The sequence below is a fragment of the Rhea pennata genome, chromosome 2 (assembly GCF_028389875.1).
Source record: "Rhea pennata isolate bPtePen1 chromosome 2, bPtePen1.pri, whole genome shotgun sequence".
NCBI lineage: Eukaryota > Metazoa > Chordata > Aves > Rheiformes > Rheidae > Rhea > Rhea pennata.
Genome location: NC_084664.1, coordinates 5,400,170 through 5,417,599, shown reverse-complemented (window position 1 = coordinate 5,417,599; position 17,430 = coordinate 5,400,170). Strand labels below are relative to the sequence as shown.

Sequence of the window (17,430 nt, the reverse complement as noted above, 5' to 3'; positions counted from 1 at the left end):
GTTTTGAGGCTTTTCTGATATCTGAATGATCACAACAATTAGAGCTAGAAACAGCTCATTTAATCATAAACTTGAGTGTTAAAATATGGCTTAAATTCAGAAATCACATTTAAATGTACATGTGCAAAATACTAGTATATAAATACACAAAATAGTTCGATAAATTGCTGCTCTTGTGCAGCTAGTTTGCAGTTAGATTTCTAGATCTCCTACTCTTTGATTTTCCTCTTCCAGAGAAAGGAGAAGATGGTGTCCTGGAAGGGACTGATGTCATCCTGCTTGCAAATGTTGTTATCAAATTGCTTTCAGAGAAAATGGAAATTCTTTCACCAAGAACCTCTCTGCTGCAGATTTGTTCTATCTGAGAAAAATGCAGAGCAGCTCTAAAGAGAGGATCTGACATGTAGCTTGGAGTATATTGTGCCTCATGCATCAGAAGGAAGAGGAACAAATGCAGACAAAGCACTGCAGAAATTCTAGCTGTCTTTCTTCTTTCTCAGTGCTGCAGTTTTTTTCCTTCCCAACATACTGCTCCCTATGTTTTAGTTGAAACTGTTCAAAATAAGCTATTTGTGGGTGGTAATGAAGTCCCAATGACTTTTCTTCTGCTTCACACCCACTTTCATGTTCAATGCTAGCGTTTCTGTCAGGTCTTCAGGCTTCAGAAGACTGCAATATGGCTGAGTCATAGACTCACATTGCTATAAAGGGTTTGCAGATTTCCCAAGTGTATTCTTTCATCATAGGTTCAAATTTTATCTTGCTTAAAAAATCCAGTTAACAGGAATTAGCATTTTTGGGTAATGCTACAGACTCCTGGATCATGCTCAGTAAAAGATGAAGAGAGTATAATTTGTTCTGTAATCCTGCCTAGTAATTAAACTAATCCTCCTGCATTTTAATATTAGTTGGATAACTACGGCCAGCAAGAACTTGCAGATCTCTTTGTGAACTACAACGTGAAATCACCTATCACTGGGAATGACCTGTCCCCTCCTGTTTCTTTCAATCTGATGTTCAAGACCTCCATTGGACCTGGAGGAAACATGCCTGGGTGGGTACAAATCTTCTTCTGCTCACACTTTCCCCTTTTCAGAGATTACTCAGAATTAAAAATGAAGTCTCAGTAGGACTGAAGTACGCAATTCCCTCTTGAGCAGCCATATCCCTGCCTTTCAGTCCCAGTCTTCTCTGGTAGTTTAGCGTTCCTTGTACTCTTGGTGAAAGAATAGGTAGGAGGAACAAGGAGCTGTGCAGGGTCACAGTTCCACCTGAAGCAGCTAGACTGTGTGTATCACAGCTAGGATCTTGCTGGTTGGAGTTGTGCTTTCTGTACAATCAGTTAGCATTAGGTCTCCAGTTTTCAGTGATCTCATGTCTCTAGAGAATAGTGCCTGTTTCAGGATGAGGCTACTCAGGGGATATCTGATGGTAACATCATTTACAGGATGTGTGTTGTCTGAGAATGTCAGGGTTGTTGTCTTGAGCTGGGATCTCCAAAGATAAAAACTGAACAGCACTCATCTCCACTGCTGCTGAAGACCTCAAGGTATGACACTCGCCTATGCTCTGGAATGGCATGCGTCTCTCATACCTTGTGCCCTCCAGTGCTATAGTCAGTGCAATGAAGTAGTCTGTGTAGACAATATTTTCTGTGGGAGTCTTAAATCACTGTAGGGATTGTAACGGCCTTACACTAAAATAACTTCACAGTCCTATCGCATAGTAGTAGTGGTATATTCATGGTTTGCTTGTGAAGCCAATATCTGCAAGCATCCTGGCACAGCCCAGCCCAGAGCAGGGAAGGCACAGAGGGTGCCTGCTGTCTGACTTCCTTGATGTCACTGGTCATTGCATTTCACTCAAATACCTTTTCCCATTCTCCAAACATAGACGAGTCATACAGTTTGGTTTTGGAAATATCCTGTGGGGTGCTGTGTTTGGGCTGCAACTAATTTATTTTCTTTTCTTAAGCACCGTTGCTTTGATGCTTTGTTTCTGGAGGTAGAAGACTCAAGACAAAAAGAGGAAGCTTTAAGTTTTGTAGCAAAATTGTTTATTTTCATCTCCCTGGTTTTCCCACCCATGACTGAACACTCCTTGATTTTTTTTTTTTAACATTTATTTTATTTTTTTCTCTTCCCTCTTCCTTTCAGCTATCTGAGGCCAGAAACTGCACAGGGAATATTCCTCAACTTCAAACGCCTTCTGGAATTCAACCAAGGCAAACTGCCTTTTGCTGCTGCCCAGATTGGAAATTCCTTTAGAAATGAAATCTCGCCTCGCTCCGGCCTCATCAGAGTCAGGTACTGCAAATTTCTTCTTTCAGCAGAACCTCTGGCAAGTGATTGGTTATACATTGCAATGGGTAGCACCTCCCTTTTCTTCCAGTATTTGCGTATGATTGTTTCTCTTCAGTGCAGTTCTCCCAGACATTTCTTGTGTTTTAAATGGCTCCTGATACAATGCTTAGTGAGTCTCAGGCTTCACGGGCAAAGAGGTCATTTAGTTAAGATTTTCACTATGGAGTCCTAGCAGAAGAGACACAGGGTCTCTGAAATAGCTGTATAGTTAGAAATGCCTAGATTAAATGCAATTTTGCTAACAAAACTTGGCTTCCACTATAAACTAAACAAATCAAATTGAGGATAGCGCTGTTTTCTCTACTGGGCCTGCAGCTTTTCTTGTTTAATTACATTCACGCTACTTACTTTAAGACTGGAATCTGGAATCAAAACAAGATTGACTTTGCAGCAGTATTTCCTTGTTTCAGTTCTGCAGATTCTGCAGTTCTGCAGCTTACTACAAAGAAGTGGTAAAGAGAACCTGACTTGAGACGTGTATTTTATGACCCAGCGTCAGTCAAGCAGGAAGGCTCAGGGTTGTTACTGAGAAATATTTTTGAAGCTATCTTAGGGTAAAAACGATTATTGTACTTCATTAAAGGTAATCTCTTATGTTTAAACTGAATCATTATGAGCAGATGTCTCTCCCTGTCTAATTTGGAATGAGAGCTCCGCTGCACACTTGGCGGGGGTTGTGCTGTACACGCGGGCAGTGTGTGTTGTAAACGTGGTAACTGATTAATAGAGTGCTCTAAATGTTACTGAGCGGCATTGGCATTGCTGGCAGTAAGGGAGCTCTTTGAAATTTTCTCAGTCTTCCTGTTCTCTCCCCTGCACATCTGGAAATGAAAAAGTTTTATCATTGAAGTACGTTTCCAGTCAAGCATAAATTACATGCTTGTGGCACATTTATAGGAGAGTGTGCTATTATGCTATCATAGCTAATTACATCCTGATGCCTGTGACTTAATGATTATACAGAGCTTTTTCTTAAAGATTTTTTGATAACAGGCTAATTCAATGTAAAGTCGTTTCAAGTGGGAAGACTAAGACTTAATGTATGAATATAGATTTATTAAAGACAAGTTCATCAAACAGAATGTACGTCATTTTTGGATATAGGTGTATGATTATCTCTAAGAAATTATCACATCATCTGATCATTTTAGCTACTTCTGCTACAAGTTCATGCTACTGAATTCATTCCTGTAGTTGACACTGTAGGAAACTTGTGCCTCTAATAAGAGGACCACAGTAGACTAGAAGAAAACCTCAACATTTCCAAAGGTGGTATTCTCTGCTTTGGCTCTAAATGAACTTATAGGTAGTCTTATAGGTTTGAAGATGAAAATAAATCCAGTGTTAAGATTAGCTCATGTTCTGGTTCATATTCCTGTTCATGTTACTCTGGATTTGCTTATGTTTTTTAAATGGTTGGCTTGCTTGTGGGAGGCAAAAGCACAATCATTTATTAATGAGATTGTGGCTGACCCATAAATTATTTCATTCACATGGCTGTATGTGTTCCCCTTAGGGAATTCACCATGGCAGAAATCGAGCACTTTGTGGATCCTAGTGAGAAAAATCACCCAAAGTTTCAGAACGTGGCAGATCTCAACATCCTCCTCTACTCTTCCAAGGCACAGGTCAGCGGGCAGTCCGCCCATATAATGCGGCTGGGAGATGCTGTCCAGCAGGTAATGTTCCTCTTGTGAGCATGTGGAGCTTGATCTTTTAAATATAATTCTCAAAACTAAATTATACACTGTTGTGTGAGTGCAAACTAGGGTTTACTCTCAGATTTTGGAGTCAGTGCCTTCTGGTGAATCAGTATGGCTGAGACACAAGCAAGATCCTTGTTATCAGTGGCAAAAAGTGCAGATAGTGCTGGGTTAGCAGTTAGAGGTTAAGCTTCACACTAACCTTATGGGAAAGGAATGGTAAATCTAACATCTGCCAAAAGGTCGGTAGTGACGGTGAATCTAATGCTCTACTGCCTATCCCCATCAGTATGTTTTTTGTGTTGGGGTTTCAGTTTCTGATTTTCCATGCATTCAAATGATGAAAGAGTAGGTTTGCAAAGGGAGGGCAGAGAGGAGAAAGAAAAAAAAAGATGCATTGTGTAGAAATTGCAAACTGTGGGGAAAAGCTGTTGTGGGGCCCTGAGCAATAACTGAAATTGCTTTTGCACCATTTTGATACTAATGACAGCACTGTTGGGTACAGCAGGATATCGATCTTCAGAGACAGTTAGTGATTAGTCCTATAGTTGTAATAACTTACTGTTTTGCTCAAATGGAGATGCTGACATAGCACGAGGTTGATTTGAAAAGATATAATAGTGGGTTTCATGGAGGGCACGGTAGTTTATCACAGACAGCTGCAAGAAGTTCTGTCTGTAATGTGCCAGGTTGTCTGCAGAGCTATGACAAATCATGGCTTTGCTCCCACAGAAAGTAATGTCTGTGATTTTTCTTCCCTTTTATTCTCCTTCCAGGGTGTGATCAATAACTCCGTTCTCGGTTACTTCATTGGCAGAATCTACCTCTTCCTTACAAAGATTGGTGTGTCCCCAGACAAGCTGCGCTTCCGACAGCACATGGAGAATGAGATGGCTCATTATGCCTGTGATTGCTGGGATGCGGAGTCCAAAACTTCGTATGTAAGTGGCAAAGCGAAGCAACAAATAGCATTTCCTGTCAGATCTGTTGATATTGCAGGAAGTGCTCTGCTTTATTTCTTGTTTTCTTCATAACTAGTGTTAGTGATGCTGATATTTCTGTCCAGCCCCATGCTGATATAAGCACACTGCAATTGAAATATTCTGAATTAATAAGGACTTTAAGGGGACAGTTCAACTCCCTGCAGTGGGCTTTTACAAAGCTTATGAACTGCTCATGCCTATTCATAGACTTTACACTAGTTGAATATCATCTGGAATTAAAGGAAGGCAAGACCTTATGTCTTCCAATGACTGTAGCCCCTGTAACAGCAGGGGAAAGGATCTGTTTTGCTGGAGACTTAGCTTCATTCCTGCCAGAATACTAACTCTTCCTGCTTGCAGACTGTGAGAAATGGGGATTCATTCCTGACTGCTCAGTCAGCTGGTGCTGGGAGAAAGATTTTCCCAGAATATTTATCTGCCTTCTGAGTCATTAAGACCCTTCCAGTTCAGGTCTTATTGGGTGATCTTTTTTTCCTCTTCTCTTGTTGGATTGATTTTGAAGAATGCGTTTTCTTTCATGTGAACCAGCAGAAGATAGTTAGGGTCAGGGCAGACTCTTATACTAATTCTAGATTAATTTGGAGAGCTTTTGGTCTTTTCATTAAGCCCCAGCCAAGTTTGTATCAGTTGGGATGACAGTTTCAGAAGAGATGTCTTACGAGACGTGATGGCTAACCTTATCAGTTGTGAACAGAGGAAGTCATTCCACACTACAAGGGTATGAGAGTTAATTTTTTGGTAGAGTCAGAGTTTAAAAAAAAACTGGTGGAGGGGATTCACTCATATATTCACTCATAATTCATTGATGTTCTTCTGAAGTACGTGTGCTTCTGCTTGACTAACCTTTTGAAGAAGATTAAAATACACACAGACTTTGGAAAATATCTAAAGAACTCCGTATGATCTAGTAAAGGATTAAAAGATTGAAGGGATTCTGCTGAGGTCCGTGAGGTTAGACAGTAGCATTGCAGAGATCCTTGTGTGCAGAGACCCCATACAAGATTCCTTTCAAAATCAGTAAAGCCAAACTGGCAATGTGCTCAACCCAAAGGTGTTGACATAGAGCACATGTCAAGGCTTTAGAGGGTTCAGGCAGCCTTATTAATGGACAGGAAGACCTAGAGGTAAGGAAGTTGTGTGTGGTTGAAACATCTGCTATCTGTCTGGTTTCTTTTTTCTTTTAAGGAGGTGAAATGTGCTTAGCTCTTTATTGATGTTCCATTACAGCTAGTTAGAGGAATAGCAGCTGGTAAAGTTCTACCAAACTTAAAACAACCTGCACTTTGGGAAATTATTTGTCTTCATATAGAAAAGCACTGTAGAAACGAGTAATTACTTCCTCTGAAAATAGATCGCTGACTTCCATATGCTCGTAACTTCTCCCAGCCAGCTGTTTGGGAGCCAGCACAAAATAGGTGAGCCATGTAAAAGGTTGTACCATGTAAATATGGTTAATAAGTCACAAGCCTTGTCATAGATCAGTACAGCACATGCAGAGCAATCCATCTGACAACCTACCCCAGAAGCAGAGACAGCAATCCCAGGGGCCTGACAAAACCACCTTGTAAGCTAGGTTCAGTTTTTGGTTTCTCTCTTAAATCTGATCAGAAGTGTTTATACTAACTTGCAGCACTCAGCAGTAAGGAGCTAACCATTCTTAACAGTTTTAAATCCACTCTATGTAAAGTTACTGTAGTCTCTTTTATTTTGAATTTTCTGAGAAATAACTTTAGTATCCTATTGGTTAAAAGTTTCTCAGCATATTCTGAAGCAGCATGATTTTTCAGGCATAGGTGTCTTTTTCTGTTCGCATACCCTTCCTGAGACCCCGTTATATCACCACTATCTAGAATACCATATGAACAGATTCTGGCTGTCTGTATATCTGTGCTTCTGTGACAAAATGAGGAGAGAAAGCATCTGATGTGCCTGTTCTTCTCTGAGGTTGCATTTTGGAAAATCCAGATGGTGGTGATTGTAACACATGTTAGAGGCTTCTTCAGTGATTTGTACACAAGCGGTGTTTTGAGAGTCTTCCTTGCCTTGTGTGCTGACATGCTGAAAGATGTGCTTCCCTTGCATGTTATCTGTGTCTTGTTTATTAGCTTGTAAGCCAGGCTTTTGGCCATTCCGATGTGGGTGGTTGTCAGCTGTCTGTTCCGTGCTTGTGGAGAGATGGAGCCCTGAAGGCATGACATCTTTATGTGCCTACAGTATGTGAGTGTTGTGGCCTCAGCCCCAAGCTATTGGCACCGAGCTATGCTCTGCCAAGTCATGTAGAAAACCTGCCCTTGAATTCAGTCACTAGTTAGATAACTGATCATTTCCTCTGGAAACAAATGAAATCATTGAAATGAAGGACTAACTAGTGAGTGAGGGCTGCTTATTGTAACAGAGCTAATTATGTAGAAGGAATAGTTCTGGGAGCAGAAAGGGTGGAGGGCTTAGGGGCACATAAACATATTTGATGGTTAAGTGGACAAAAAAGCAGCGATGTGGTGAAGGCTTCCACTTTTGTTTTTTCAGGGTTGGATTGAGATCGTTGGCTGTGCTGATCGTTCCTGCTATGACCTCTCCTGCCATACTCGAGCCACCAAAGTTCCTCTTATAGCTGAGAAGCCTCTCAAAGAACCTATATCCTTTCAAAATAAACCAGATTCAGTGAAATGTGATTTGTTAGTGAGATGCCCTGAAGGGCTGTGCAGCTCTATCTAAAGTTAAGTTTGTACATTTCAAGCGGAAAACCTTGAGGTACAGATCACCATGACTTCTGGGGAGAGCCTGCAAAGAACAGAGCATGTGGGTAACTCAGATGGGCAAAGTAAAGCATAAGGAGAATTACTGTCCTGCTTGGTTGTCTGGCTTAATGCTGTGCTCTGTTTTGACTGTGAAACATAGTTTAAATATGATTGTGGAGTTACTATACTAGGTTACTCCATGTCATTCCATAATTCTGCTGCTAGCTGTACCTAAAGGGAGAGATACTCTTTCAGAATTTGTGACTGTCTGATCTTCAGTACTTTTTGTTCTTTCTTCTCTCCCCTTGTAAAGAAGTTCCTTAAACCAGAAGTAGCAGAGGAGATATTCTTTATGTTGGGTAGTCATTAGCTTTGACATAGCAAAAGAACCAGGCCATGCATTCTGTGATCTGAAACTCCTGAACTACCTCATACAAAACGGTCAACATTGTTCAGTTTGAGGCAAATAAGGGAGCCATTGGCAAAGCTTATAAGAAGGATGCAAAAATGGTGATGGAATACCTTTCCATGTGTGATGAGTGTTACATCACTGAGATGGAGCAGCTGCTGAACGAGAAAGGGTGAGCTGGCTGCGTGTGCCTGGTGGCCTTATCTGTCAGTTCTGACAAGGTTCCCAAAGTGCTACTTGATTAACCTGAGCCTCCTGAAACCACCGTCCTCGTGACAGTAGGCTGGATGGATCATCTGCAATGTTTTAATGCCGTCCCTTCCACCAAGTCATTGCTGGTCATCCATCAACATACAGTTAGGTGCAAACATCAGATATGCATCTATAGTATTCATATATATGTTTGTTTGCATGTGAATGAAGTTCTGACATTTCTTGGCAAGTTGGCTTTAGTGCAGTTAATCCATGGAAGACACAGACTTCAATGAAATGGTGTTTTCAATGAAGAAAGTGTTTACCAGTTTCGCAGATCTGGTTTAAGAGTTAGGGCTAGCAGATGTTTTTGAAGTTTATTTTAAAGTAAAATGAATGGTTCTGTGGATGATGAAATTTCAGAACAAGTTATATAGAAACTAGAGCTTGAGTATGTATTCTCCAGTATTTAGTGATACGCTTTAGCACTTGTTACAGTTTTCCCTTCATCAGTGCACCAGTTTGTTTATCTTTCCTCTCCCTGTCTGCCAGTATTTGTGACACATGTAGGAACATAAATATTAAGAGATCTTGACAGTTGTCAAATTTGGCTGAAGCAGGCCAAAACTTTTATATGTTATGGGAAGAGCTAATGGAAAGTGTAGTTATTTAAAAAATAAACTTCATTTCCTTGAAAAGAAAACACCTAAAACCTTAAGTTCCTTAGGTTAAACACATTAACCTGGAAATGATTCATGTCCAGTGTTAGTGGGTCAGCAGTAGGTTATGATTACTGCTTATTTGAAAAGGTTAATTTGTGCAAGTAGAAACTGAATTCAGGTCTGAGAGTGCCAAGTAGCACAACATGACTTGGAGATGATGGTCAGAAAAGTATTCAACTAGTTACGCAGGCTGAGGAGCTAGGATTCCTTCCCAGCCTAATTAAGCAAAAGATCCCTAAGATTAGCTAAGTTCTTTGCAAAAGAATAAAAAGAATTGCTACTGTACTGCTTGAAATGGTAGAAAGTGTAAGGGCAGGGAATACATTGCATAAAGGTAGCATTTACCTGTTTTTTCCTGAGCTAAGATCTATTGTTTTTACATCTCTCTGAATGTAAAAGTGTAGAGAAAACAATAGCATTCAAAATGAGGAGGAAAAAAACTGCAGGAGGTGGTGACTGCACAAATCAAAACTAGAGGAAAGTGGACGTCATTCTTCCAGAATCCCACTGAAATGATTGAATAGATGAGTTTTAATCAACACGCCAGGTTTGAATTGATGGTGGACTGCATATAATAATTATTGTTTAAATGCAGCATTGTCTTATAGCTATATTCATAGGAAAGCCTTTATAAGCTTCGCTTCATTTCATTTGCGGTCCATGCACGGGTGCTTTTTCTAAACACCTAATAATTTCTTGTATTACACTCGCTGAAGTGCTTCAGTGAGGAAGATACCATTGGTGATTTAACTGAGTGCATATGTTCACAGTATAAGTGTGTTAGATCTGCCTTTTGTGTGATAAAGTTTGTGTAAATCCATTATGGAAAGAACTTGGATTTATACTACATCAGCAATTTTCTCTTGGGACTCTTAATAATAAAGACATTGGTTTCCCTTAAGTGGGATAGGACAATAGAGCTTTAATTCTCCTGAGTAAGAAGAATGTGCCAGTTGTAAGTTAATAAAGGAGCAAGAGATAGAAGTTAGAGGATGATAAGTAATATCAGAAGCTCTAGAAATAAGCCAAAAGAAAAAAAGAAAAAAAGAAAGAAAAAGACTACACCCCTACTCATTTTGAAAACCTGTTGATAAATTTATTCTCCCCTTCCTTTGAAACCTGTGAAAATATAGAATACTTTCTGACAACTCAGTTTTCATAAGAAGTCTGTGCATTGGATAAGATGTACAGTCTGTAGCAAATGTCTGTTTCATGTGCTCTGATTTTTGTTTTTTCTTTTGGCGTGTATACTTCATCCTGAGACTGTTTTCCTAATTGAGTTTGCTTCAGGCTGTTAACCACATCTAAGTTCACTGTGATTATGAAAATTGTTACTTTTAATTTTTATGTGGTAATTTTATGATTAGTATAAACTTCTTTTAATGGGTACACCACATGTTTCTTTCTTTGATCTTTGAAGTTTGCCCTGTCTTCTATCATTCCATTCTTAAAGTCAACAACTGATGCAATTTATGAAATGTAACATGTTGGTGTATTGCTGTAGCGTTTAAATCACTTTTTTTGCTTTGCAGGGAATTCACTGTTGAAACTGAAGGGAAAACTTTTAAATTAACAAAGGACATGGTTACTGTGAAGAGATTTCAGAAAACATTACATGGTAAATTTTTATCTTTTTTGTTTGATCATCAAAGATAGAGGCAGATCAGGATACAATTTGAATAGGAACTCTATTAGTTACATTGTGCTGTTACTGTTATACTGTGGCATAGGAAAAATGCTGAATGTTATTTCCTTGAAATTCAGCAGTTAATAAGAAAAGCTTTTGCAGAGCAGCTGGATTGCTTCCAAGTTGCTGTGGGTGATGGAGAAACTCAAGAGGGCACACCAGCTTTGGGAGTCTGATTTTTCAAGCCCATTGCAGTGCAGCAAATGAGCTGTGGCAGATCTCTGAATGCAGAGCTCCCGTTTTGACCCTGCTGCATGGAGCCAGGGCTTCTGGCATCAGCCGGCTTACTACGCTGCTGTGCTGACCAGACTTTTTAAAGCTGGTAAGTCCAGTCAGTTCCTCTGGTGTTCCTCCCGAGAGCTTTTGCCCTGATTTGGGAACTGGGACTTGAAGGTGATTTTTCCAAAGAGCACAGACTGTAATTGCTCAAATAAGTCGTGTCTTTCCAGTGAGCTCTGTGAGAGCCTCAATCAGGGTCATTTGGGAAATCTTTGACAAAGCTAGGGACTAAGGTAGATTATCCCCCAGTTCATACTGTAAATAGTGGATTGTCCTGCCTTAGGCTGTGAACGTACTGGGGAGGAATAGAGCAACTCATAGCATATACAGACTGTATTTGTTCTTGCAGCTGTGTCATTGAAATGCCCAGGTGTCTTTCAGTCAGCACGTGCTGTGTCTGTGTCAGGCTTTGCCTCATCACAGCTTCAGAGGGAGACTCAGAGTTGTAACTGGTACTGCTTCTAGCATTGTGGGTACTCAACAGGCAGAATCCCAGTTGCTGGTTTTACTTTAAATTTGTACGGGTGAGCAGTTTGGCTGCTTGCTCCACCAGGAGGCAAATATATTATGGATTCCCTCTCTCTTGGCCCTCTGCATTGAAAGATCTGTGGCTCTGACTTAACAGTGCAAAGTGAAAGTGGAACAGAGTTTAGGGAAGAAACCCCTGTTTGTTGCTCTGAAGGGATGAATATAACAGTGCTCACCCAGTTTACTGCTCTGTGTTCTCTGGTTTTCAATGGACCTTTTTTCAAACTAATATTTGAAAACTGTCAGTGCACAAATAATTCTATCTCTCTGGAAGTAAAATCACACCCCAAATTAGGTGTTTAACTGAGGAGGACAGTAGGCACATAGAATGGCAGGCAAGTCAGGGTGCAGTGCGGGAGATTCAGATCCTCCGTCCTTGATTTCAAAAGCAGCTGATGCCTCTGATGCCTCTAATTGTTGCTATGTGAGCAACAGTTGTTATGTGAGTTGTTATGAGAGCTTTTCCTAAAACGCTGCAGTGTCTTCTGATCAGGGAAGCTGTCAATTGTGCTCCTGTCCTGCTAGGAGGGGGGAGAAGGAAGAAAAACTGCCTCTTTGACAGATTTGTGGCAGAGTCTGTAGAGTGTTGGGTATGTAGTAGTATAGCATATCACATCTGCGAGTTTTGCAAACTAGCCGATCCTCATTCTTTCCCTTTCTCATGATGTGTTTGGAAGGGGGTTGAGAATGGAGAGACGAACAGCATTGCAGCAGGTAGCTGAATGACTCAAGAATGCAGAGGAGTCTAGGGTGGCTTTTGGGTTGGGTCTGAAGCTCCGTACATCTCTGCTTACAGTGCTGGACGCAGGGTCTGCATCTGTCTGTTAAACTGAAGCGGGCCAGGGCTTGAGCGTTGCCCTGCGATCATCCAGGCTATTTAGCTGGTAATGTATTCCCTGGCACAATTTCAGTCCATGCCAAGTAGCACTCTGCCAGACAGTGCCTGGGCACGGTTTGCGGCTTGGCATGGAGCAAGGACCATTCCCAGTAAATGCTGTGGATGAGGCCTCCTTTTTCTGAACTGGAGGAGGATCTGTGTGGATGCAAGTTGTACTGTGCTGTTTGCTCTCAGGGCCAAGGAAGGGGCCCTGGCTTGTTTACAGCCTCAGTATGATCTGTACATGGATTAAGTCCAAAACTCTTCTTCAAATATTTGTATTTAGAGCAGGAATGTTGTAACCTTTTCTTTTCATGTGCTCAACTACATTAAATCCAGAATGCCCGAGCGGAAGAACAACTTTTGTAAGCACAAATTTTTTTTTATATATATATATAAATTCTTCTTTAACCATGATGTGGGCTCTCTTGTATTTCAGTGGAAGAAATCATCCCGAATGTAATTGAACCCTCGTTTGGAATTGGGAGGATCATGTATACAGTGTTTGAACACACATTCCAAATCCGAGAAGGAGATGAGCAGAGAACGGTGAGCTTTCTTGTTGCTAGGCCTCATCTTAAAACCAACTGCAAACATTTGACTTTACCTAACGTCCGAAGGACAGTCTAAAATAAGACCTCACAATATGCAGTAGAGATGGGATGTTGAACTGCTGTTCTTGCCAATGTATGTATCAGTTATACATGTGCACTGAGAGCATTCTGGGGTTGTGTGCACATGAGACTCCTCCTGTATCACATGCAAGGGGCAGAGAAATCCTCCTGATTTCACACTTGGCAGTGTCCTGTCGCTTGGAGAAAGGCAACTCTTCAATGCTTAGTTTCCTCTTTGCTTCTCCTGGAGTCACAGTTAGTGCAGCTAAATGGGCTGTTTCCTCAGTGTTTCCTCCTCCCCCGTTCAACCTTCTCTCGTTCTGGACACCAATAAAACCTTGTCCCAGAGCTCCACTCTAGCAGAGGTTGGAGGGAAATGTGTGTTACATACAGAGCAGCAGGCTGCTTCATGCAGGGCCCTGCTGACCTGTTGCTGGTGGCCCATGGAAAGTTGGCTGTGAACTTCATGCTGCTTGCTCTTCATTGTTTGTGGTTACAGGACTGTGTTTACAGAAACTAAAAATATTGCTCCCTCTTATCTATGGCTACCACAGGGAGGGATACAGTTATGAGTGGGGTGACAGGAAGCAGGAGCTCAGAGTTAGGATGCATTTGACTTCTAATCACAAACTACTGACATACTGAACTTTCTTTTTCTCTGTCTGTCCCCTCTCTGTCCTTTAACTTCTAGTACCAGTTTACTCTGTGTGGAGCCTGGGCTGCTCTGTATTGTGATACATCTCATTTGCATTGCTTCTGTACCCATATAGGTGGCTGATTGCAAGGACCAGGAAGAAATGTTTTCCCCTTTTGGCTCTTTTTTGCTTTCTGTGGGTGCGTCTGGTGGGAGGGGTCTGAAGGCCTTTCTGAACAGCATAAACTCCCTATAGATGCTAGGTCCCTGCTGGAGTCAACCTGGGGACAGGAGGACAATTGTAAGAATTGTAAGTCTTTCCTTTAAACAGTTTAAAAAAACTCTTAGAAAGTCCCATCTACTCTTTGTTTTCTTGTTATTCAAATGAATCTTGCTCCTCCAGAGAAGACTCTGGCAGACTTCTCCGTTGGTGGGAAGTAATGTTTGTCTGGCAGGAGTGAAGAGGGTGTGGAATACAGCTGGAGTAAATGGATCTTGCTCCAGCAGTGTGAGATGTTACTGCTGGGGCCCTATGTGCTAATGGTTTACAGAAGGTCAGCTACTCCGCTAGCATGGTCAGTCGGCCTCCAACCTCAGTCAGAGCTTATTTTAACCTGACAAACTGTCCTGTTAAACTTGATTCTTTTTGGTTTTTTAACAGTTCTTCAGCTTCCCGGCTCTTGTAGCACCATTCAAGTGCTCTGTTCTTCCTCTGAGCCAGAATCAGGAATTCATGCCTTTTGTCAAGGAATTATGTAAGTGAGAAACAGCACAGCGGGTCCTATGGGAATGTGCACTGGAAAAATAAGTTCCTTCCTCAGTGCTATAGGAAGAGACCAGCATTGGGATCAGGAGACTCTTATGTGAAAAGGAGAGGTACCAAACTAACAGTTGTTAGTTGAAATCGGTCAGCTTTGTGTGTGTTCTTGAGTTAAAGCAGAGAGTTTGGGGACTGTAATGACAGATGCGATGATGACCTTGCAGCTAAACGCTGGAGGAGCATCAAGCCTGTGTCTGGGGAGAGTTGTTCCAGTGCCATGAAGATGTGGGAGGCCTCTGTTGAGATTGTGCTGCCTCTGGAGTGTGTAATGAGACCTGGTGATTCTCCCCTCCCCACTTTTTGCAGCGGAAGCACTCACGAGGAACGGCATCTCTCACAAGGTGGATGATTCTTCTGGATCCATTGGCCGGCGCTATGCCAGGACCGATGAGGTCGGCGTGGCCTTCGGGATCACGATTGACTTTGACACTGTTAACCGGACACCTCACACCGCCACCCTGAGAGACCGCGACTCCATGCGCCAGATCCGAGCTGAGGTAAAGAGCAGGCAGATGGGTATCGCTACTGACAGTGCCAAGCCATTCCCTAGGGGTTGGTGAGACCTTCAGCTGCTCTGCCTGATCCAGCAGCAGTGCTGGTCTCTGTGGGAGCTGCTCCTAGCTCTTACGGGTTATTCAGCTATTCCCAGAAATCCCCAGGGAAGAGAGATTTGTCAGACAAGATGCTGGCCCTGCTGCTGAAGTGAGAAGAGGCTTTAATTTCCCTAGGATGTGGAGGTGCTGTTCTTACTTGAAAGCCATTTCTTGACCTGATAACACTGCTTTTAGGGTGTTGCTTTTCCAGTGAAGGTTGCTTAGTAAATGCGGTTGCTGGCTGCAAATTCAGAAGAACTGTGGCTGCTAGTCTGGCTAACAGAGCACAGGACAAACAGCTCCTCAAAGTTTACTTCTTGCCAGTGTTGCCCATGTGCTTGTGAAGTTTGGGAACCATTGCCATAAAGGAGTACTTGTCCTAAGCACAGCCTGCTAGGACAGCTGTAAAGCAGAGGCTCAAATGGTAGGTTGCCATGTGGAGGTCTCATTCCCTGTGAGCAAAACCTGCTCAGAGCAGTGGACTTGCAGTCTTGACACCTCTCTGATGCACTTCCCTGGCCCCCACTAGGAACCCGCCGTTGGTTTCTGTAGAAGTAGGGGTTGGTGCTTATCTGTGAGGTTGGGTTGTTCTAGCTCTTCTCTGTACAGAAGCATTTTTACTGTTTGGGGCTACTGAGATGGCTGTGGGATCTATTCAGTGTAAGAGGCAGAACCAGTTCCTGTGAGCACCCCTCAGTCTGTATATCACCTGGATGACTTTGTGCTATAATAGCAGAAACAAGACTTTGTCTTCCCTGGTTTTCTGTGAGTTTCATAGTTTCTCTAGTTGATCCTTCCCACCATGATGGTATACTATTAGTAGCAAAGAAAAAGGAATTGGCAGCTGCTTCTGTGCTAGTCTTACAGTAAAGAAGGCCTGGCTAAATCCTAGCTTGCAGCATCTTTTGGATGTGTGTTTTTCCTTCCCTTGCAAAACTGTAACATAATGTTATGAGGGACCAATCTATATGTACTCCATCAGTGATAGCTGCATTTTTGTAGTGGGTCACCTCTGAATAACTGAGCAGCCTCTACTGAGACAATACAGACTGCTTTAAGATGTCCAATTAGTTAATACTTTTTCTTACCAAAAATGATCTTGCAGGAAGATAGGATCTTGTCACCTGATCTGTTGCTGCTGTAAAAATTACCTGTGTTCCCTAAATATCCCCCAGAACCACTTGATTTTGATGGCCTCTTGATATATGTGTTTTTGTGACTTTGTCTGCAGATCTCTGAACTTCCTGCCATCATTCGTGATCTGGCGAACGGTTACCTGACTTGGGCTGATGTTGAGGCAAAGTATCCACAGTTTGAGGGACAAGAGACTGGCAAAAAGGACACAATAGAGGAATAAAGAAAAGGACCTGAAGTAAAAACCGCATCAAATGTCCACTTTTTACTGTTCATGTTAATATGAAATAAACTTATCATGTATTATTCAAAAGCTGCATTCTTTGCGCACAGAGGGACTATTTGTTTTTTCTCAATTGTTGCCTGAATTGAACTTTAAAAACTGAAATAATTGCAATCCAAGTTAAAGGTGTTATGAATAAAAATGCCATTATATATGCCTGCTTCTCTGTGTTCATGCAGCCTTGTACTTTCTCCAGAAGCACCTTTTCTGCTGCTGGCTTTCCTGTTGACTGTAGGTGTTACTGGTTATTACAGCCCTCAAGAAGGCAACACCTATGATCTGGGTTCAGATTGCCTTGGACTCTTGTACACAATAGTACTAGTTTCGTAGCCTCATGTTCATGAAGGGATGATCGTTGTGTCATTCTTGCTCTCACTATTGCTTAGCAGCTCAATCACCTACTGTAAGACATAGGTTTAGCACTTTCTTTTGCCTGTTTCTGCAGTGTTAGGAGTATTTGCATGCGGGAGAAGGGAGAGAGGGTGGAAAGCACTCTCACTTTTGTTTGACATGGTTGGTTTGCTTGGCTGAGGGAGCAAGCAGCTGTGAGTATGGAAAGGAGGAGCCATGGCAGGGTCATTTCTTTTCCAGTAAATGTCTTCTGGCAGCAAGGACTGAACACAGAGAAAGCCCTGAACAGGAGGAAAAGGAGCCAGATATGCTCTGTCTTCCCTGGGCACTGAAGGAATTCAAACCTGTGTGCTGTCACAGTGCAGGGACAGTGACTGGAGGTGGGAATGACACCTTTGTGTCACTTCTCAAGCCATTGGCAAAAGCTCTGGTACTGGCATTGCGGGGTTTTCCATCCCTGGGGTGTGAAAGCTCTGTTTCAGAGGTGAGGGAAGCACCT

The 17,430-nt window shown here is 42.0% G+C and overlaps 1 protein-coding gene across 1 annotated transcript in view; it reads left to right on the top strand.

Annotated features, from left to right (window-relative positions):
* GARS1 (glycyl-tRNA synthetase 1) overlaps nt 1-16,734 on the top strand; it is a 30,050-nt gene extending 13,316 nt beyond the window's left edge. The window contains exons 7-17 of the mRNA XM_062568754.1: nt 909-1,054; nt 2,157-2,306; nt 3,880-4,042; nt 4,843-5,007; nt 7,597-7,705; nt 8,245-8,389; nt 10,664-10,749; nt 12,942-13,051; nt 14,412-14,505; nt 14,877-15,067; nt 16,395-16,734. Coding sequence (XP_062424738.1) covers nt 909-1,054; nt 2,157-2,306; nt 3,880-4,042; nt 4,843-5,007; nt 7,597-7,705; nt 8,245-8,389; nt 10,664-10,749; nt 12,942-13,051; nt 14,412-14,505; nt 14,877-15,067; nt 16,395-16,520 — 1,485 coding nt within the window. The 3' untranslated portion in view covers nt 16,521-16,734. The remainder of the gene's footprint in view (nt 1-908; nt 1,055-2,156; nt 2,307-3,879; nt 4,043-4,842; nt 5,008-7,596; nt 7,706-8,244; nt 8,390-10,663; nt 10,750-12,941; nt 13,052-14,411; nt 14,506-14,876; nt 15,068-16,394) is intronic.
* The last annotated feature ends 696 nt before the right edge of the window (nt 16,735-17,430 follow it).